At 40.3% G+C, this 23,597-nt stretch overlaps 1 protein-coding gene across 6 annotated transcripts in view; it reads right to left on the reverse strand.

The window, feature by feature from the left end:
- Positions 1-16,459: 16,459 nt before the first annotated feature.
- The window catches only part of MAP3K7 (mitogen-activated protein kinase kinase kinase 7), a 65,993-nt gene continuing 58,855 nt past the window's right edge, over positions 16,460-23,597 (reverse strand). For all 6 annotated transcript variants that reach the window (XM_073336772.1, XM_073336771.1, XM_073336773.1 and 3 more), the window contains 2 exons: positions 22,944-23,059; positions 16,460-19,588 (listed from right to left, as the gene is read on the reverse strand). In XM_073336772.1, the coding sequence (XP_073192873.1) occupies positions 19,408-19,588; positions 22,944-23,059 (297 nt within the window). In that variant the 3' untranslated portion in view covers positions 16,460-19,407. The remainder of the gene's footprint in view (positions 19,589-22,943; positions 23,060-23,597) is intronic.

The following is a 23,597-nucleotide window of genomic DNA, read 5'->3' on the forward strand; positions in this document are numbered from 1 at the left end:
TACATTTCAAAGAATTAAATGTCTCTCCTTGAACAAGAGGCACTGGAAAATGATTTCCAGTTGTTTAGAGTTAAGATGCTTCCAGGCATTCTTGTTGTTTAAACAATCTTTATAAAAAGGATTGTAGGTTTAAAGTTTCCCACCTGCTTTAATACAGATTCACTGAAATAAAGCAGACAGCTCTTTTTCAAACTCTCACTTAGGTTTCCTTTTATGAGTAGACGAAAGCAGCAACCACTCTCCCTCGCTATATCCAAGACCTCATTCTGAACTCATGCAGAGTTCAGAAGCATCCCAGAAAGTGAGCTTCCCAATAAAAAGCTGATCCTTTATTCTTTGTATCTATTGGTAAAAGAATGATGGGAGAAGTACTTACAAGGAACTCCAAAGCCAGGTGTCATAAATATAAAGGGAAGGGTAAACCCCTTTGAAATCCCTCCGGGCCAGGGGAAAGCTCCTCTCACTTGTAAAGGGTTAAGAAGCTAAAGGTAACCTCGCTGGCACCTGACCAAAATGACCAATGAGGAGACAAGATACTTTCAAAAGCTGGGAGGAGGGAGAGAAACAAAGGGTCTGTGTGTCTGTCTATATGCTGGTCTTTGCCGGGGATCGACCAGGAATGGAGTCTTAGAACTTTTAGTAAGTAATCTAGCTAGGTATGTGTTAGATTATGATTTCCTTAAATGGCTGAGAAAAGAATTGTGCTGAATAGAATAACTATTTCTGTCTGTGTATCTTTTTTGTAACTTAAGGTTTTGCCTAGAGGGGTTCTCTATGTTTTTGAATCTAATTATCCTGTAAGATATCTACCATCCTGATTTTACAGGGGGGATTTTTTCCTTTCTATTTACTTCTATTTTTATTAAAAGTCTTCTTGTAAGAAACTGAATGCTTTTTCATTGTTCTCAGATCCAAGGGTTTGGGTCTGTGGTCACCTATGCAAATTGGTGAGGCTTTTTATCCAACATTTCCCAGGAAAGGGGGGGTGCAAGTGTTGGGAGGATTGTTCATTGTTCTTAAGATCCAAGGGTCTGGGTCTGTAGTCACCTAGGCAAATTGGTGAGGCTTTTTACCAAACCTTGTCCAGGAAGTGGGGTGCAAGGTTTTGGGAAGTATTTTGGGGGGAAGGATGCGTCCAAACAGCTCTTCCCCAGTAACCAGTATTAGTTTGGTGGTGGTAGCGGCCAGTCCAAGGACAACGGGTGGAATATTTTGTACCTTGGGGAAGTTTTGACCTAAGCTGGTAAAGATAAGCTTAGGAGGTTTTTCATGCAGGTCCCCACATCTGTACCCTAGAGTTCAGAGTGGGGGAGGAACCTTGACACCAGGTAAAATCCAACCAGGGGTTTTATTACAGACTCAAAACATTGACTATGTTTATAAAAAATGTTCACTAGGCTTCATAACTCTTATGCAATCCTGGTCAGTTTTGAGAGATTTTAATCTATGGTAAAATTTTCAAAAGTACCTAAGGGTACATCTACACTGGAAATGAAGGTGTGATTGTTGCATGGGTAGGCATACCCATGCTTAATCTAGCTAGTACTGGTAACAATAGCCGTGTAGATGTGGCACAGGCTTCAGCATGGGCTAGCAACCAGGCTACATACCTAGAGCATTTGGAGGGCTTGAACTCTGGTTGCTATCTCCTATTGTTATCCATGATAGCTAAATTAAAGATAGTATGGGTATGCCTACCCAAGCTACAATCATACTTGCACCCTCACAGGGTCCCACAGCTCAGGCTTGAGCCTGAGCCCATACAAAGTTTAATTAAATTACAAGCTAAGTAGGAAGACCACCAGCAGGTGATGCCATGGGATACCCAGGGGGCAACCTAGAACTGGGGTACTGCTGTGCCTCTTAACTCTCCAGCCTGGGCTGTCTCTCACAATGCGTTGCTAGTGATAAGCAGCAAACCCCACCAAGATCTGTTATCACCCCACACAACTGCATGTGGAGCCCCACACCCAGCTAGATTGCATGAATGCTCCCCGAGCCACTCACAAATCACACAGAGAAAGGCATCAGCCAATTCTCCCCATCTTCTCAGCCCTGCACCTTGGAAACCTGTCCGGTGTAAGTTCATTACCCTGTCTGCCCCTCCCTCAATGTGGAGAGGACACAAACAAGCCTTTGTAAACTGAGCTGAGATTTCCCAAGCACTTTAACCATAACATACTGTTTTAGGTAAAACAAAAACAGATTTATTAACTACCAAAAGATAGATTTTTAAGTGATTATAAGTGGTTGGCACAAAAGGTCAGAGATAGTTACCAAAGAAAATAAAAGGTAAGTGTACAAGTTAATCTTAAACCTTATTATACTAGGTATACTTATTATACTAGGTATACTTATTATACTATTTAGATCAAGCAGTTTTTGTCACCCCACTGGATATTACAGTTCTTAATACACAGGCTTCCCCTTTTAAGCCTGGGACCAGTCTCCTCAGTTAAAGTCTTTATCTTCTCAGCATTCTTGTTTCTTCCAGTGTAGGTGCGCGAGGAGAAAGGCCAAAACATGATGCCACTGTTTCCTATTTTATATCCTCAGTCCATGTGCCTAGAAAACACAGTCAACTCCTAAAACACTAACTTAATTAAACAAGATTGTCATATCTGTCACACACAGTATTTTACTGTTTTTTAAAATAAAATGCCTACTGTAATCAAACAAAATATTTACATTTACTTCTTTTCAAACTGTACTGAGAAGAAGGAAAATTCATTATACAAGTCAACAAACTGAGTAGCTGGTCAAGGAGATTACATCTACAGCTATGTTCGACAGAGAAGGTTCCAGCCATGCAGTGCACCCTCCTCTCACTTACACTAGTGTAAATCATTGGTGAAGTCAGTGGCGCTACACTGGTACAAACAAAAAGGATAATGGGAGCAGAATTAGCCTGATTCCTATCCAGGGGACCACATTGCCTCCACCGCTTCATTAAAGAGCAGTTAACCAGCATAAATCAGGATTGGTATCATTTAATTTGACTTCAGTGTTGTTCATTCTAGGCAGAAAGTTTTTTACCTTTTCTTCAACTAAAGTATGTAAAATAGACAAAGAAAAATCTAAACTAGTTTAAATCAACCAATTATAAAATATGTAGTATAGTATTATACCCTGCATCTACAGAATAGTAATAAGTGAAGGGATGAACTTTAGGCACACACAGAACTGGGTGGTAGGACACGACCGTCTCTTTGTAACATTTTAATACCAGAACTGTATAAAGTGTATGCTAACCAACACGTCTTAATGTAAGACCATGGGTCTCAGGTTTGCTATAGAATGAGGGAACTGGTAAGTCAGCTTGGTCTTGCTTGGCATTCTAAAAACAATAATAGAATCACAGAAATATATGGCTGGAAGGGACCTTGAGAAGTCATCAGTTTGTTGATTTAAACTGAGTTGTGGCAGGTTCAAGTAAACTTCGACCATCCCTGACAGGTATTTGTCCAATCTGTTCTTAAAAACCTCCAATGATGGGGATTCCACCATCTCCCTTTGAAGCCTATTTCAGAGTTGAGCTACCTTTATGTTTAGAAAGTTTTCCCTAATACGTAAGATAAATAGTCCATTACTCCTTGTCCTACCTTCACTGGACATGTAGAACAATTGACCACCATTCTGTTTATAATAGCCTTTAACATATTTGAAGACTGTTATCAGGCCACCCTTCAGTCTTCTTTTCTCAAGAGAAGACATGCCTAGTTCTTTTAACCTTTCCCCAGAGGTCAGATTTTCTAAACTTTAATTATTTTTGTCACTCTCCTTTGGTGTTGGGACTCCCTCCGAGATCTCTTTCCACTCAGCTTCCCACGAACTCAGTTTGACTCCAGCCTTCGTCATTCAGGTATCTTTATTTGGCATATAGCTGTGCTATGCTCAGTGGGGGGAATGGATGCAGGGTACATCACAGTTACAAAGTTACACAGAAACCTTTTCCCTTTATACACATCTCATTGCATTTGCATCACACATTTTTGGATTGGATTGGATTGGCTACTTTGCAAGAACCAATCCCTGTGCAGCATGCAAGTCATCGCTACATTTCTAACTTCCTGAATTATCTAGTTCATAGTAAATATTTCCCTGAATGTTCTCTCTCTTATCTTAGTTGGCTTAGGCATTCTGTTTTCTTAGCTTACTGACCTATTTACTTATCTTATTTAGCACAAATGTTCTGTTTTCAAACTGATGATTCACTTCCTTCCCTAATTCTCTCTTCCAAAAAATGAGGCCTCCTTCCATATGTTAATTACTCATGTCAGGCCAGGCTTGACATATCTTTGGACTCTCTCCAATTTCTCCACATCTTTCCTAAAGTGTTGCATCCAGAAATGGACACAATACTCCAGACGAGGCTTCAGCAGTCCCAAATAGAGTGGGACTCACATATCTCACATCCAGCACTCTTGTTAATACACCCAGAATGGTATTAACCTTGTTTGCAATTGCCTCACATTGTTGACTGATATATTCAATTTGTGATCCTCTATAACCCTCAAATCCTTTTCAGAAGTACTGCCACCTAGCCATTTAGTCCCCATTTTGTGTTTGTGCATTTGATTTTTCCTTCCTAAGTGAAGTACTTTGAACTTATTTTTATTGAATTTCATCTTGTTGAATTCAGACCAATTCTCCTATTTGTCCAGGTCATTTAAAATTCTTATCCTATCCCCCTAAGTGCTTGCAGTCCTTCCCAGCTTGGTGTCATCATTTTATAAACATACTCTGGACTCCATTATCCACATCATTAATGAAAATATTGAATATTACAGCAACCCTCACTGACCCCCTGCAGGACCCTACTTGATACGCTTGCCTTGTTTGACAGAAAACCATTGGGTATGGTCTTTCAATCATTTGTGCACCCACCTTGTAGTAATTTCATCTAGATCACATTTTCCTAATTTGTTAATGAGAATGTCATGTGGGATTGTGTCAAAAACCCTACTAAAAATCAAGATATAATATATCTACTGCTTCACCCCCAGCCACTAGGACAGTAACCCTGTCAAAAAAAGGAAATTAGGTTGGTTTGGCATGATTTGTTGTGTACAAATCCATACTGACTAATATAGCCCTATTATTGTCTAGGTGCTTACAAATTGATTGTTTAATAATTTGTTCCAGTATCTTTCAAGGTATTGAAGTTAGTCTGACCAGTGTATAATTCTCAGGGTCCTCCTTGTTCCCCCCTTTTAAAGATTAGGTACTATGTTTGCCTTTCTCCAATCCTCTGGGACCTAACCCATCCTCCACAACTTCTTAAAGATAATGGTTGTGAGATTGCTTCAGCTAGTTCCTTAAATACCCTAGGATGAAATTAATTAGGTCCTGTTGACTTGAATCTAACCTAATCTAACTTAATGGTTAAAGAATATTTGGATTTTTCCCTATTTTGGCTTGCGTTCCTTCCCCTTTGTTGTTAATACTAATTGTGTTGAGTATCTGGTCACCCTTAACATTTTAGTGAAGACTGAAGCAAAAGAGGCACTGAACAACTCAGCCTTCTTGTTGTCATCAGGTAGTAGCTATCCTTCCCCCATAAGCAGAGGATTTACATTGTTCTTCATTTTTCTCTTGCTCCTAAAGTATTTAAAGAACTTCTTCTTATTGCATTTTAAGTCCCTTGCTATGTATAACTCATTTTGTGCCTTTACGTCTCTGATTTTGTTCTTACATACTTGTGCTGTTCCCTTATACTTCTTAGCAATTCAGCCATGTTTCCACTATTTGTAGGATTCACTTTTGATTTCCAGGCCACTAAAGAGCTTCTGATGGAGCTTAATTGGCCTCTTACTATTCTTCCTATCTTCCCTTCATATCAGGATTGTTTGCAGTTATCCCTTTAATATTATCTCCCTGAGAAACTGCAAGGTCTCCTACACTCTTTTTTCCCTTACATTTTCTTCTCATGGGCCCTTACCTACCCGTTCTCTGAGTTTGAGATGGGGAAAGCTCTGATTTACTAGAGATAATTTTTTCCCAGGTGTCTGGCTGGTGGGTCTTGCCCACATGCTCAAGGTCTAACTAATCATCATATTCGGGGTCAGGAAAGAAGTTTTCCCCTGGGTTGGATTGGCAGAGACCCTGGGTTTTTTTTGTTTTTTTTGCCTTCTTCTGCAGCATGTAGCACGGAATACTTGCAGGTTGAAACTAGTGTAAATGGTGGATCCTCTGTAAATTGAAGTATGTAAATCATGATTTGAGGACTTCAGTAACTCAGTCAGAGGCTAGGGGTCTATTTCGGGAGTGGGTGGGTGAGGTCCTGTAGCCTGCAATGTGCAGGTGAGACTAGATAATCAGATGGTCCCTTCTGGCCTTAAAGTCTATAAGTCTGTTTTTTTGAAGTCTATTGTCCTTCCTTTTCTTAGAATCATGAAATCTATCATTTCATGCTCACTTTCACCCTAAATGACTTCCACCTTCAGATTTGCAACCCTGTTGGTCAGAATCAAATCCAAAATGCTTTTCCCCTTAGTTACTTCCTTCATTTTCTGAAACAAGAAGTCATCTACATTACTGAAATTTTTGAGTTTTGCTGTATTACTTTTCCAGCAGATGTCTTGATAGTTAAAGTCCCACATTACTACCAGGTCTTCGTGTGTGTTTTGGATATTTCTATTATTTGTTCTAGAAATGCCTCCTTCATGATTTGGTGGTTTACAGTAGACCCCTACCATGATATTACCCCTATTTTTACCCTTTATATCTTTACTCAGAGACTTTCTACTGGTCTGCTTCTGGACCTCAAAACGAGTGTATATATTCTTGACATATAATGCAACACCTCCTCCCTTTTCATCCCACCTGTCCCTCCTAAACAAGCTATGCCCTTCTATGCCAATATTCCAGTCAGGAGACTTGTCCCACTAAGTCTCTGTGAAATAATGACAATGATATAAAATAACTCAAGACTCAATATTTTGGGAAGGCCCAAAAAGCTTTATAGATTGCGTAGTTAAAAAAACCCAAACCCAAAAGAAAGTAACACGGCTACTTGTTAAAAATTCTGTAAAAACATTTTAAAAATTAAAAATAAGGTTCTGATTGAAATAAGGGGCTCCTAGAGAGCTATTAATGCATTATACATTTGAGGTCTCCCCCTGTATGACTGCATGTTATTATAGGAACATGCTGTGCAATCATTATAAAACAATGTACCTAAAGATGTATTTCCGCAATCTAGTATGCAAAGGAGGAAAGCTTTAATCACTGAATTCAAGTCTTTTATTTTATGATATTTAAAACTGGTTAAGAACTGCAAAACGATCTTCCTTTTTTGTGACTTGTTACAGTGGCAGGACTGGTTGCTGGGTGGTAAGAAATAACATTCTGGTGGATCCGGGTAGGTAACCTTATTAGAAGATGAAACACAAATCAGTATTTTTTTTTTAAACAAACACCATGAGCGTTACCTTTTGTTCACTATGTCTGACCTCTCCAGATTATTTATTTGGACCTGCTGAACCAGTAAAAAGCCTGACTGCAACATTTGATGGCTGAATTGTAGTACCACATAGTGGGCCAGATTTTTAAAAGTATTTAGGCATCTAAAGATGCACATAGGCAGCTAATGGAATTTTCAAAAGCACCAAAGGCCTAACTCCCATTAGGCACTGTTGTGTGTCAGCATAAACACAGAAAGCCATGCCTTAAGCAGTTACTAGAGAGCTCCCTGACCAGGAAGTCCCTCTGTTTATTATACTCCCCCTGCAACACATTCTCATCCCCTCTGGTAATTGTGGAGAACCAGGAAATCTATAAGCACTGCACAGGCACTTAGGCACCTAGTGGGGTTTTCAGCACCTATCAGCATCTTTAGGCACCAAAATGCCTTTGAAAATGTAGCCCAGGATTCTGTCTTCTTTTTGCCCATGTTCCACACATTGCCCTGGAAACTCTTGGCTTCTGGTAGTTGCAGTGACATTTTCACAAGATGCTGCTGCCTGTGTAAGCACATGACTATGTTGATGATCCATGTCATGATTCCTTTGCTTATGCCTCCTGTATCTCCACACTTGATTAAGGAGGTGAATTGAAGTTAATATTCCTGTCCTTGCAATTAAATCTGTCCTTGTCCAGAGTATAATTAGTGAAAACAATTTGGATATGGAGCCTTTCATGTCTGGGTCACTAGTTTATTTACTACCAGTTGGGTAGTGACTAATACCATTAATTTATCTACTTGGTGGCTGGTGTGGAATGAACTGGAGTTTTTAGTCTAGTTGTTAGCTAGTCACATCACAAAACCAGACAACCTTGTTGGTTGTGTGAAGGGCCAGGCCAAAAGACTCCATCTGCATGGTGATTGAACTAGTCTCTCTCTTGTGTGCATGGTCCCTCTTTCACTGGTGCCTGAGATATGCTGGTTAAGTGCAGATTCTGCATTGGCTGCTCCCCGTGTTATACCAGTTATGTGGATAAATAGAGAATTTCCTTAAAAGTATTAACTGCATGTTTTTAATTAATGTAAAGTCTAATCAGACCTGTGGAATTTTGTCCTGTATGTTAGTAGTATTCCCACTAATTTCTGCTTCTCTGATCTGTCAGATTATTTCTATGCATTGCAAACATGGCCCAACTGGCTCAGATAAATACAAGTATTACCCTTATTTTGCTGGTGGGGTAAGCTGACGCATGGAGAGTTTTAGTGACTAGCCCAAGGCCACAGTGGCAGAAATGGGAATTAAACACCAGAGTCTCAAATCATACTTTACCCACTACAGGGAACCCTGTATCTCTCTCTTATAGCTCTGATCCATCCCACGGCTAAGACTGCACATTTCTGGGGATGCAACATCTGAACTTCCTTCCATCCACCACTGTCCTTGCTATGAAGAATCTCCAAGCTACAGTGAACCATGCCTGAATCACAGAACCACAGCCTGTTCTTAAACTGTGTCACGTGTTGAGAACTTTAACATTTTGTGCTTGGACTGAGTGGCTTAAAAGAACAGGAAAAGAGAGACTATTACTGAATATTTTGCCATGCAGTATCATAACTCACACAGCAATGATTAGGTCTATTCAGATACCATTGGGAAAATTAGCCTAAGTAAATACCAGACACGGGATCATAGAGGGTCACGAGAGCTCAAAGCGATTAGTGTTCATCATCTTACTCTTAAGGGATTTGAATTTATGCCAGGTTAATAAGTGAAGACATAGTCTATAAATGACTCATTTGGTCATTCTGTATCTCTATGCTTTCATGCAAATAACCACAGCAACGTTTAGTGTTACATTCAATTTTTGACTCATATTTGGAGGCAGCTGCTTCTCCCCTCTACCCCTCCAGGCTTAACACAATAAGGCTGGACAACAGGACAAACAGTGTAGTTGGTAACAACATTATTTGAGAATGGCTTTGTCCATTGTGCTGATCCTACAAATATTTTCCCCATGCAGAGACTATGTTATGTTGGCTTAAATCCAGGCCTGTAAACTTCTTTCCTAGAGATTTTCCATATTTTGGCTTTAATTGATAAGTGTTCGTTCATTCCAGAGTTAGAAGGACATTAAGCCAAGGCTAAATCTCTCAGCTTTTACTAAGTATGGGCCTGATCCTGTAAGGCTTTGAGTGTCTATTGAAAGGTTTCAGTACCCAGCAGAAGAGTCCCAGCACCCGGCAGGACTCAGCCATGTAATTGGGGTTTTGTAGGTAATTCTCACACTGCATTCCCCTGAAAATCAGTATTGAAACCGATGAAATTTTACAAAATTATCTAATCAGGCTGCTTAACACATTCCCTTTCCTGTGCATTGTCTTTTAAAGTGACTTTGGAAAATACTTCTCTCGAGAGAATTTGGGCATAATAAGGTTTGCTGGTGCAATGGGTTAATGCAGGCTGACTAGTTCTTCACTCTGCAGATCCAAGGATGGAAACTCCCCTCAACAGAGAAATTTTCCCAGACAGTGGGAGCACCACTGTTGTCCCGGGCTTAGGAGAGAGTGCTACTGCACCCTTCCACCACCTCCTTCACATCACCACCTCCACTACAGACTACGGTGCATTTTTGCTTTGATTGGGTGCAGTTTGGGGTCTGCCTCCCTTCTCTGCTCACTGATAAACTCAAAATGGTCATTCTTGGTCATCTGGGCCAAAATACCAGATTGACAAGAAATGCCAGTCATTTTTTAATTGAAAACTTCCACATTTTTCCTTCTGAAACAGTCAGAATTTTGTGTTTGACAGGAAATTTTTAAATCTCAACATGTTGTTCCATTCCAAACAAATTGCCTAGGAAGGTTGTGGAATCTCTGTCACTGGTGATTTTAAAGAACATGTGAGACAAACACCTGTCAGGAATGGTCTAGTTATTGCATGGTTCTGTCTAAAGTGCAGGAGACTGGACGAGATGATGTACTGAGGTCTCATCCAGTTCTACACTTTTATGATTCCATGATTCCTGAATGACAAGGATTTTTACATTCCCTGTGAAACTGATACTCCATTTTCCCAACCGGCTCTAATTAGCAGAGATTGTCAGAGTGTAACATAAATAATAATTTAGTCAGGGAAGACAGGAAATGCAGTACTGCCTTAGAACTTGTAGCATACAAGGTCATTTTTAAAATCTAACATATCTTGTATACAGATTCTGATACTGTCCCTCCTCAGGGTGTTATAAAGGTCTCAAAATTTCACGTTAAATTTGGTCACACGAGATCAAAACTACTATTACAAAAGCTGCCCCAAATAAATCAATTAAGGAAGGTTAAACTTCTGAGACTAAGATTTCCTTTGCTGCAACCATCCTCATTGCTGTTTTTATTAGTATTTTTTAGTCAGCGTACGAGAGAATCTTTTACAAGAAACCCCCCGATACTGTTTGTAAATGGAGTTTAAAAGGATATAAATAGCTGAGGATATATATTTGACTAGAAAGGCTATTCTTACCAGTTATCTATCTTTTTCTTGCTATGTGATTGAGTTTTAGGCAGAGGAAAGACAGTTTAGAGCTCTCAGACATTATTTCTTTTGTATCAGATTCACAATCCTAGCCTTCTTGGATGCAAGTGGTCTCTCGCCACTCTAGGAAAAAATTCAAACTAGGCTAAGATCACTTATAAGTACAGTTCTGCTCTAGAAAGTAACTATGTAAAAAGGGCACCTTGCCCAACAGATCTGTTCCTCGTATGTATTCAGAGCCAAAGCTGCTGAGTTTGAGGAAAACAGTTTTTTTTTACTGCTATTGCTGGTTAACAATGCAGAGCCAACACGGTCTTCTACTCCTCCTTATGCATCAACAGAATGGCTTATTACATTCCAATCAGTTACATCTGACAAAGCCACAGAGGGCAAAGGAGTTGCACAGGTGTCACTGAAAATGCAATCTGAATACAATGGGAGTTACACTGCTGAGACTGAGGGCTCAACTTGGTCTGAAGTACCTTTATTGCTCTGATCCCAGACACTCTGATCCCCTGTGAAGTTTGCGGGGCTCTCGGTTAAAGATATCTCCCCACATTTGTAAAGCAAGTACATTCAACATACATCATTGAGAGACAAACATAGAAATGGAATTGCAAACTGGCCGTCGAATAAATTTTCCTTCCAAACAGGTTAAACTGTTTGGCCTCTATTTTGGGGGTGGGGTCAAGCTAGTAAGCCCGTTTATCTCTTTCATTGGCCACAGAGCCCACCAGTGAGCCAAGGGAAGGGTGGGTGTAGACGTATTCAAACCCCCACCTGCGCCACTTTTACCAATTCGCTTTTCAGAACCAACCCTACTTTAAGTTTGTAGCCAGTGCTATGGATACACTTCCTGAGCTTCAGGAAAGGTATAGAGTAAATAGGATTGAGGTCTTGCATACGTTTCATGACATTACTCTTAGTTTTCAAAAAGCTCTAATCAGTCATATCTTGCAGCATAGTTTCTGAGGACACAAAAGCGATGGACCCAAACCATAAAATTAGATACAAACTTCCCCAACCACTTCTCCAGTTTAGAGCTGGGGTTGTGGTTGATGCGACTTTACCAATATGTCTGTTTATTAACTTTCTCCTGTTGCACTCCGTCAGTGCATCTGTACACAGAAAAGTGACTATGGAAAAGTGACTATGACATCTTCCTATTCCACATCTGTGCTCCCTTTATCTTACTGACAAAAGTAGGTTTTTACTACTGTTTGTACTCTCTCCCCACCGCAGCCCCAGGGCAGCCTGCATCCCAAACCCCTCATCGCCGGCCCCACCCCAGAGCCTTCACCCCTAGCCGGAGCCCTCACCCTGTTTACCCAACCCTCTGCCTCAGCCCCCTCCTTCATCCTGAACCCATCATCCCCAGCCCCACCCAAGACAGCATTCCCCCACTCCCCAACCCTCTGCCACCTCCCACACTCCGACCCCCACGGCCCCACCCCCAAACCACACATCACTTCCAGATTGGTGCACATAAAATTAATTCCGCACATAGATGTTAAAAATTAGAGGGAACGCTGACCATGTGTACAATAAAACCCCAGGTAACCACCCTCGTCTGAGTCATTTCTGTCCCACCCTGCATTGGCCAAAACTACCCAAGAGACAGCACAATGAACGGTGGCAGGTTGTATGCTAGGATGCCCACCAACAGTGCACTGCACTATTCATCAATGCAAATACTTCTGGTGAGTATGTGCAGCTCTGATGCAAGGGGCCAAGCATGCATACGCACAAGCAATACACTGTGGTTTGCATCGGCAAGACTTTTGTAGACATGGCAGCAGTGCATGAGGAAGATCTGGGAGAATCACATGAATGTAGTGACTCTAAAGCATGCTCCACTCCACACAAAGAAACCCTTGTATGCAAGCAATATGCTTTAGTGTCCTACTGGAAATGGGGGAGGATGGAACCAGTGAGAATGGGCACACCCCCTTGTCAAATTTATCTCAGTCTCTTGTAGTACTAGGGAATTTTTCACAATTTCAGTGAGCAGTTAGACTGTGGCCAATATGGTGTGCAAACAGACGTAAAGCACTCTTTAATTTCCTGCACTCAATATCCAGGAGAGAGCAGTCTGCATGCAGGTGTTATATTCCCTTCTCTTTCCCCCCCCCCCCGCACCCCCATGTGTGGGTGGGAGCGGCTGGGGAAAAACTGTTCCCTACCTTTCGTAACTGTTGGTTTTAGAGAGGTGTTGCTCCTGTCCATTCCATTCGAGGTGTAAATTGCAGGTGTAACCCTGAAATGCTATGTCCAGAACCCAATGGACCAAGGTGGCTTGGGACTGGGCCAAAGGGAAGGGACAAAGACAGCTGAGGAAAGACTGGGGCGGATCCTGGAAGGTGACTGGGGCGTCACTCTCTACTGCACCCTCAAAATGAGTGCTTCTGGCCACTGGTGTCTTTTCCCAGGCCCCAGGCTGCATGGGTGAATGGGAGGAGGAAGGATGACTGCGGCTGAAACTAACATCTCTGTCCCTTCTCCTTGCAGAACCTGGATGAGACTGCCAAGGCCTAAGAGGTAGGGGTGGCTGCAAACGCTTTCTCCCAGGCTGTGGTGTATGCATGCCCAGCAAGAAAAAGGTGGTCCTGGTGTCCATTAGCCCATGCAGCCTAGCATCCATCTGGTCCGAAAAGAGACCGTTCCCATCAAATGGGAGGCCCTGGATGGAGGTCTGCATTTCCTGGGAGAGTCCAGCGGTCTGAGGCCAGGAGCTGCCCCTAATTACCACTGCAAATACGACCACCCTGGCTGCTGAGTCTGCCACATGCCATATGCCATCTGGAAGGAGCACCTGGCAGCCGCAGTGCCCTCCTCCACCAGGGTTCCAAATTCTTGGGGCAAAGCCCGTGGGAGGGACTCCTTGAACTTATGAAGGGAGTCCCATAAATTAAAATTGGGATGGCTCAAGAGGGTCTGATGGGTTGCCAATGGAATTGCAAACTGGCTGTCAAATAAATTTTCCTTCCAAACAGGTTCAACCATTTGGTCTCTATTTGGGAGGGGGGGGGGTCGAGCTAGTATGCCCGATTGTCTCTTTCATTGGGCGCAGAGCCCACCAGCGAGCCCAGGGAAGGGTGGGTGTAGAGGTATACAAACCCTTTGGCGGGGACAAAGTATTTCATTGCGGCCCTTTTTGAGATGGGAAGAATGGAGGAAGGAGTTTGCCAGAGGGCCCTGGCAATCTTAAGGACACTGTCATGCACCAGTAGTGCGACGGGGGTTGGGGTAGAGGCTAACAGGACATTAAACAAGGTGTCTAACTGCTCAGCCATTTCCTCCACCTTCAGGCCCAAGTTCTCAGCCAAGATGACGACTGCGCTGCTGGGGGAGGCTCCGGGGCATCTTCCCCCACAGGGGAGGAAGGCTTCGGGGTGGGTGCAATTCCCTCTGCCTCCATCTCCGAGCGTGCACCGAGCCTGGTGCAGTCTGTACCACCAGCTGTTGCTCTGAGGTGGCAGCAGTGAGCAGTGTGAAGGGGGCATCGCCATAAGGGGTATTATTTTGCCAAAAAATGAGCAGAATTTGTGATTTTTTGGCACAGAATCCCCCCCAGCTGTAAACTACTATAAACAAAGTATTTACAAGGCCCTAAGGCTTGAAGTCAGGAGATGAAAAACCGCTAGCCATTGCAATTCAAGGAAAGGCGCTCCAACTAACCCCCACAGATGGTAAGAAGAAACTGAGAGAGTATAGGGTCGGCGGTGCCTGATATACTGGCATATAAACGTGGCACTCAAATGGGTGCCAGGGCCGACCGTACAGGTACCACAAAGGCAAGAATCTCAGATGACCACGCATGTGGGCATGCGCACACCTAGAATGGAATCGACATGAGCAAGCACTCGAAGAATAGGAACAACTTTGACTTCACACCAGCTGGGCACTCCTGTGCTGATGGATTTATCCTGTGTGAGGTTCAGGGTATGGCCCTGATCTGGGAACTAGTGGAAGCTGGAGGCAGATTGTGACTGTCATAATTGCCTCCTGTCCTGGTAGCTGCTCTAGGGTGTGGGCGTTTTTGCAGAAAAGAGATTGCATTCTCAAGTTCAACCTCTATAGTGATGGCATAACCAAGCAGCCCATCAGTCCTATCCTACTGCAGATCTTTAGATCCATGCAGAACCTAGTATAGGCACAGATTGGGAAGCTGGTGCTCAAGAGGTAGCTGACCCTTCTGCTCCATATGAGTGCATCTAGAAGAACAATCCCACCCAACTTGATTTTCTCCATTTGTACTAAAACTAGACAGAGGGAGACTAGTCCATTCTTACAACCAGGAGACAGACTCAGATCTTCCTGCTTTCAATCCTAGCTCTGCCACTGACCATATATAATGTCGGTCATTTAACATTTTCATGCCTCTATTTACCCTTATGTAAATCAGACCAAAACCCTTCTGAAGCTCCATTAACTAATTTTGCAAAATACTTTTGAGATCCAGGAATGTAATTACAAAGCATAAATTAATGAACACAAACCTATTACAAGGTGTAAGCAATTTGTGAATAAGAATTTGATGTGATTTCAGTAGGGCAGTATTGTTATTAAAGTCATTATTTGGTCTAAATTCAATTCTGCTGTGTCACACTGATTAAAACAGCCAGCCATGTACAGTACAGGAGGAAGGGAAAGATGTCACAGTTCAACTGTGTGGAGCAGATGGCAGGAATTGTTGCACACTAACCTGACTTAATTCCTCAATTTGCCAGATTATAGGTGTTAAAAATGCTCATAAATAATAAACTGACACACTCTTACTGATAGGCATAATGCAAACAACTGCAGCACCTTTTCCTGATATAACTCCATAGGGTCAGGATTTAGTAATTAAATAAAGAGCCTAAGCAGAAGACTGGAACTAATTTAAAAAAATCCCATGCATTTGAACCAGTGAAAGTATTAAAGTTGACTACAGACAACTTACTTCACAACAATCAATTCTGGAATATATTTAAGTCCTTAAAAAAGTTAATCTGTTTTAAACAGCATCACACACGTATGAGACCTGGCTTTGCAGGATTTTTCTCCCCAACCACTAGTGTGGGGAACTCCCATTCCAGGGGTTGGAAATGCTGCTCCGTTACTTTAAAAAAAAAAAAATGTTTGAGCACGGCCTCTGGGAACCCCTTGGTAGGACAGGCGGTCCAGCGGCAATGGGACAGAGTTGGGATAAAGTTACTGTTATCCAGGGAGACAGGATGCTCAATGGATTGATTGCAACTGCTTATGTATTCCAATAAAGCCTCTCACACAAATGGGTAAAGTGTGTGTTAGGAACAGAACCAGGCAAATGTCTCCAGGATAGGGCTGTCCGAGGTGGATTCAGTGTTGACATGCAGCTGTGGTAGGATCTGTTTGTCCACAGCTGTCCCTTCGCATGTATCAAGGAAAACAGCAATGAACAGAGGAGTGTTCGCTTGGTGGTACCGATGGCGGTGTCCCACAAGCCGTAGGATTCCCTCACAGATCAAAGATGTCATGGCAAGTGGTGGGGCATTACAAGTCTGTCAAAGTCTCTCAGCTTTTATTAATCCGATTCCTGGTAATGTAATACACCCCGCAGCAGAAAGCCACACTGCTCATTCCCACATCATATGAAATCATTCACCATTTTATGTACAAGTTTTGAATTACAATCTTCAACTTTTCATCAAAAAACAAAAATAAAGCCTGAAAAAGCATTTTTGGTAAAACCACTCAGTATACAGAAGCATACTTTCATTACACAATGTCTTACACAACACATACTTTCACAAAAAGCAGAACCTGTTACTGTTTTGAGAATGAGGAGGTAGCGCCCAGACAAACCTAGATATTTCACATCCATGACTAGAGGGATAGCTTTGAGTAAAAGATATGAAAAATATGTCCTGAACACTCCAAAATATTTAATAGAAAAAATAAAAGTACGTTTGTAAACAACTTTAAAACAAAAGCCTTTTGAAAATGCTGTAGTCACAAGATAGATTAATTCTCCTTGGCTCAAATAGCCATTGCTATCCTCTAGGTTTGCTGGGTAAGATGTACAAGGATTTTGCCCACACAGAAGACTTCACTGAGAAAGTGGAGGCAAATAGTTCAAATTTTTGGTGAAATTAGGGAAGGGAAGATTGAAAGGCAAAAGGATATGAACTCTATATTCCCTCTGGAAAATACAGTTAGAATGGCAACACAATCTAAGAAGTGAATGGAGTTGAATTCCACACAGTGTACAGTACTTATTTTACAATCTGAGACCTTCTTCAATGTAAACTGAAAAGGTTATAAGCAACTGTTCTAACTTAGGCTTTTGTATTATGTACCATTAAATGAAGTTAGCATTGCTTTCACTTCCATTATTCCAATTTTGCCATAAAGTGACTTTGCACAAGAAGTGTTAATATTAATTTATTTAAACATGTTTCATTATGACACAGAAGAACCTCTAACTGTCCTGGGAAATCATTTTGCAATTATTAACCATGCATGTGAAGTCAAGCATTAGTATTCATTCTACTCTACTTCACGCTTAAACACATGCTAAGAAGCTGCTGAACACTGACTGTGTCCATTTTGGTAGATGGACAGATGTAGGCAAACAGCAATGCTTTGGATCACTTGTGCTATTCCTAATACTACAGTTATTTTCTCTGCCAATTACATTTTGCTATAAATATGTGTGCCCTTAAGTTGATCCCAATATCAGTTTCAGCTAACTAATCAAATTATCTGCTAAGGTTTCGGGAATGATAACCCTTCCTTTATTTAAATAAAGTGAGGGAAGGGTTTTAACTCCAGAAAGTCTTGCCAATAATAGGTTTATTTTAAAGTTAGAATGACACTGTTCCTTCAGTAAGTTATCCTTCATCTTTGATATTCTTATACATTCACAATAATATCAACGTTTATCAGATAGGAAGAAGAGGGGAAGAAAAAAGTTGTGTTTTTTTTTTTACCACTAAGTATTTTACCAAGCGCTACTAATGAACTCTTGCACTAATTTATTCATCTGAAACGAAGCCCAACAACTAAATCATCACAAACTTTTGATCACCTTGCTGGTATTTTGATGATACAGAGACTAAGTTTTCATTTTATATTTTCTCTTTGCAAAATTTATATTTGCAAAAGATTAATGTTATTAAAACCTGACTCTGAGAATTTAAAAATAGTTTAGGATTCTAGTAAAAAGTGACTCAGTTGGAAGTTAGTTTATAATCCAAACAATTTCGCTGATTTCTGCCTACATAATCATGGCAAATACAGATACTGACCATTCCATGTTTTGTTTGAGTTTGTTAAATGCAACTCTTCAGTCACAAAGGCAGAAGGCATTCTGTGGCGGGCTTGCTTTGAACACTTCTCAAACAACTAGGATTTATGAAGGAGACGAAGCCATTTCTCTCCTTTTCTTACCAGCTTCATCCATCTGCATTCCCTACTTCATATCATGGTTTTTGTATTTAAAAATAAATAAAAATCACTCAAGTCCTCATCTCTTTTTCCAAAACAAACTTATTTACATGTATGGTGAACATGGATGTTTTCTTTTCAGCATTTCAGTAAGGATTCAAAAAGATCCCAATAACTAATATGAAGGGAATGATTATATAGAACTTTGTATTCATTTGCTTTCTGAACGGACTTCCAAAGATGCTACAGGCACAAAAGCTTTAAAGATTAACACGCGCTTCCACACATTTTGATTTTTTTTCTTTTATACAAGAGGCCCACTTTGCTTAATGAATCACCATCATAGGTTTTTGTCCAGTATGATTAGGTGGAACTGCATGACACCCCACTCCTCACCCAAAAAAAGTAAAGAAAATAACAGCATTTTGCTTCAAATATTTTATGAATGCAAGATTACAAGGAACATGTTAGTCAAAATGCAGGGCTATCAAGCACTGAACCAGTGATGTTGGCATCAGTCTGACTACCATTTTGCATGTGGAAAAATGAACTAAATCTACAGGTAAAAGGCATCACTAATGCATCATGAATTACTCTGGTCAATCAACATCAGCTCTGCAGCATAGTGCATGAGAAAATGACTGTTGGAAATTTGTTTGAGATGAGACACAAGAACAAAACCATTCTAAAACAGAAGTTTTTGTTTTGCTCTTATTGAGGTAACATCAGAAATTAAAACAAGATCTTACAATTTAGCAGCCATTTTAATGCTTTTGTTAGGCTAGCCTTCACACACTGAGCACGTGTACAGCCACAGTTCACTGTATTTGTGTAAGCTGAGTGCTGGTGATTAATTCAAGTCACTGTTCTCCCACCTTGTTCAATAAACCTGTTGAACTGAATATCCACCAAAAGAAAAGGAAAATAAATGACGTTCTAAGTGCAACAGACAAATAAAGGCATTCTGAACACATCAAGAAGCTAACACTCATGAGCTGTCATAATAAGGAATAATACAAAAGTCTTTTCTGTGCATATTTTTGATTTGAAAGGTCCCAGTGAATCATGATGTGCCTTGCCGTTTCTGTTGCTGATTTCTGATGACCTCTAACTGTTTTTTGCATTGCTGGTAGTAAGTTGAAAGACTTTTGTTTTCGTCTAAAAGCTTTTTATGTTCTTGTACCAGACGGGATGTGTTTTGCTGGTCTTTTTCATCCTGGTCCAGTTCTGCTATTAGCTCCTGTCTAAAGATAAAAAATGTTAGCATTAAAATGTTATGGAGACTGAGAAGATTCATAATCTGCTTGTTTTTGTGAGTAGTCACTATTGTATATTTTTATTTTTAACCAAATAAAAATTTTTATATTTCATTTGTCACTATGAGTTTATGAAGAACGTGTCTCAGGTCTACTTTTTAGTACAACAGAAAGGCCCAAGAGTTCACAACAACCAAAACCTCTTGATTAATCTTTGGTTCAGTCTGGATATAACATATGAAGTAATGCTCTATTCCGAAATCAAAGCTACATTTATGCAATTAAAACTAACTGCAAAGCAAAATCCTGATTCCTTATCTCATGCCTTTTTATAATAGCTTTTAAGTTCAATTCAACTGAAGCCAAAGTACTGCAGATAAATTCATTAAACATATTTAGCCACAGTTTCCCCAGATTCATAGCAAAGAAGTCACATTTACAAAGTTTTAAACTAGATGTTAATTTTAAAATCCATTCAACTTTTGAAATACGGGATTCAGCCTGAACTCATGAGATGGCAGATTTGGTTTTTAAATTATTCTCTATACTTCTCAGTACATGAACTGAATACTGAATGCAAACACAGAGCTTTTCTATACATTATTCTAATCTGTATATTTTTTTAAAAATCTCACTAAGTAAAGACTCCAAACTTACAATAAAGTCCATGCAATGGGACCTGCATCCTACATACTGTCACTCAAAATCACTGGGACTCGACGTGGATGAAGGAGTCTGATTGCTCAGAGCTCATTGCATAACGGGAGCCTAATGTCTTGCCACAATTTATTCAGACGAATGCCTTGTCTTCACTACAGGGGTAAGTTAACCTAAGTTACGCTACTCCAGCTACGTGAATAACGTAGCTGGAGTCAACGTAGCTTAGGTCGATTTACCCAGGTCTTCAGGGCGCTGAGTCAATGGGAGACTCTCTGGTCGACTTCCCTTACTCTTCTCGGAGAGCTGGAGTACCAGGGTCGACTGGACAGCACTCTGCCATCAATATAGCGGGTCTTTCCTAGACCTGCTAAATCAATCCTTGCTGTATCGATTGCAGCAACCCTGATCTCCTTGTAGTGGAGACCAGCCCTTAGTCCCTGATCCTGCTCGAATGTACATGTGTTTAAGGTTAAGCACATGGAGTAATCTTACACACTTCAATGAAGGATTGGGACCTTAAAACGTAAAATCTGTTAAAAGCAACACTCCCACTTCAGACAAGAATATTTTTTTCAATGAATATTTATTAGTAACTGCTATGCTCTGTCACTCAAACCCTTCTTTCTAATAAAACCATAAAATGAAAGGTACTGAGACAGATATAATACTCCAGTACACAAAGATACACGTCACTTGTCTCATCTCACTATTTCTAAATCTATTTTTCCTCTTCACAAGAAGTGAAAGTTTAATTTTATGGCAAGAGTCATTAAAAAAGTAGTGTGGTAGAAACACATGAAAAAAAGGAAGAAATTTTAGTACAAGATGTCACAAAGTTGTTTAACTGTTTCTGGGAAAAAATGTTGAACTAAATCTCTTCATTTTTACACTGCAATTCTCTATTTTGAGCTGCACCCTTGTTAAAATAGTGGAAACAAGGGTCAGGCAGACTATTTTCATAACTTTCATTTCAGATAATTGATGCAATAAGTATTCAAAATGTGTTCCAATAATTATTTATAGATGAGCAAAAAAATTCCAGTAGGCTGACTACAAATTATTTTACAAAATCATTTATCTGGCAGCTAACTAGAATGTATTTTATTTTACCATTTGTTTATAGGTTGATGGGGCGGGGGCGCAAGTTGTCATCAACATTTAAAGACAAAATGGTAAAGAATAAAGTTAGTGATACTAATTCCCACTGAACGATTTGTAATTACTGTATGAAAGATGGAATATTTTCCACATTATTTTAATTACTTCATTCACCAATAAAGACACAATATCACTAACGCAAACAATGTTTTTCTTTGAATACACATGGATAGATTATTATGGATAAGGAAAGAACAAACAAATGTTATTTATCAATAAAAATGGAAGAATTTTCTGTTTGGGCTGTCTGGAAAAGGAAGGTGAAATGAATAAAACTATACTCTTGCAGGGTGAGATCCTAAAGTTAGGGAAAATAAAATCATCCTGAAAATGAAACTCATTTTACACAATAGGTAATTTAAGGATTTTCAGAATTAATATTATTTAAAAAAATACTATCTAGTTTTAAAACTCAGAACCCCAAGGACAAATATTTCGGAAACCTTGTCCTCAGGATGCTAAGCTGAAAAACAGAGGAGCAAACTTTGCCCATATTTTCTCCTGTTCTCAAACCAGGCAATCAGAAGTCCCATTCTGTACCCTGGCTCCTGCTATCTCCACTGTACAAGAGCCCTAGACACCTCTATTCTCCTCTCTGGTCCACCCCCAACTAACATAAAAAGACAGCCTCCTTTTCTAGAGGGTTGAAAGCCTCATGCTTCCTACCTGTCTGACGACAGTCACTGGTTGGCAACTTGTTGGTTACTCCCATCTCCAACGTCAATGCTCCATGCATGCAGCCTCCCCAACACTGCTTCCCAACTCTATGAAAGCACTGAATTGAATATCTAACATATCATCGTTTTGTTTACCTGAAGCATCTACAGGCATGGAGCCTCTCAGTTCCCTGTGGCCGCAGTTTGCCGTTCCCACCCAATGGGAGCTGCAGGAAGTGGCGACACTTCCCGCAGCTCCCATTGGCTGGGAATGGCAAACCGCAGCCACTGGGAGCTGAGGGGCTCCGTGCCTGCAGACGCTCCAGGCAAACAAAACGTCCCATCCTGACCAGCCAGTGGCTTACCCTGATGGGTCAGGAGCTGAAGTTTGCCAACCCTGAAATATATAGTTGGCTTATGAAAGGGTCACACAGTTTTTACCATTTTTACTTATCCATCGGGGAGGGGAGGGAGGGTGTCTTCTTATAAACAAGCCGGCTTATGATCGAGTATATACAGTAATTATTATATTAAATTGCAATATGCCTTGACAGAAAGGCGACCTCCAGCTAATGTAAACAGGTGTTTCTGATCGCCATACATAGGTGTGAAACTTTTTAATGTAAAAGTTGTACAGAAGACAAATTGTGACATTTAATAAGTTTTTCAACTACTACTAATAGATCTATGTCAGGAGCACAAATATTCTGTATTTTTGGGAATTAATATTAAGTTTGGGAATGGTGCATTGATTTTTCTGTAGGAGAAGTTATTGCATTAAAATACAACGTAATTAGTTAGGATTATTATGCTGGTGCAAAAGGAATCTGTACATGAGAACAGAAAGCATTTACAAGCATTTTACTTACTTTCTCTGCAACAGCAATGCAATTTCTGTCTGAACTTTCATATATTCTTGTGCCATTTTACAGTGCTGTTCAAATACAGCCATAGATTCTTTGGAGTTTGGGCATGGTGCTAGAGGCTGGAAATAAATCAGACGTTAAAATCTAATCAACTGATATCTCAATACATAGTGTGTTAGAATGTGTCTGCAATATATTTATACCAGCTTTCAGAAACTAGTAAGCTTTTAAAAATAAGTGCTAAACCATACCCTGGAAAAATCTTAGTGCACTGTTGCCAAAACTGAATCAGACCTAACATCTACGTTTATTGCTCTACCACATTCTTTGTTACAAAGGATGATGATCAAAAACACTATCTGATCACGCACAGAACAAAAAGTTTGGATGAGACTGTAGCAATTTTATTCTATGACCTCGAGCTAATTTCTTATTCATGCTTTTAAACTAAGATTTCAATTTGTTTTAAGGATCATATTTCCCAGGGCTTGTTTTTAATAGCTTGATTAAATCTGAGTCAACCAATCTCAGGTTACAGAATAATTTTTTTTTAGCCTTGTTCAAAAGTTAGGCAGGACACAAACATCAACGAATATGCAAAACAATATTTTTTTATGTCACTCAGGAAAAATAAAAATATGAAAATGCTTTTCGACT

This window comes from Lepidochelys kempii, chromosome 3 (assembly GCF_965140265.1).
Source record: "Lepidochelys kempii isolate rLepKem1 chromosome 3, rLepKem1.hap2, whole genome shotgun sequence".
NCBI lineage: Eukaryota > Metazoa > Chordata > Testudines > Cheloniidae > Lepidochelys > Lepidochelys kempii.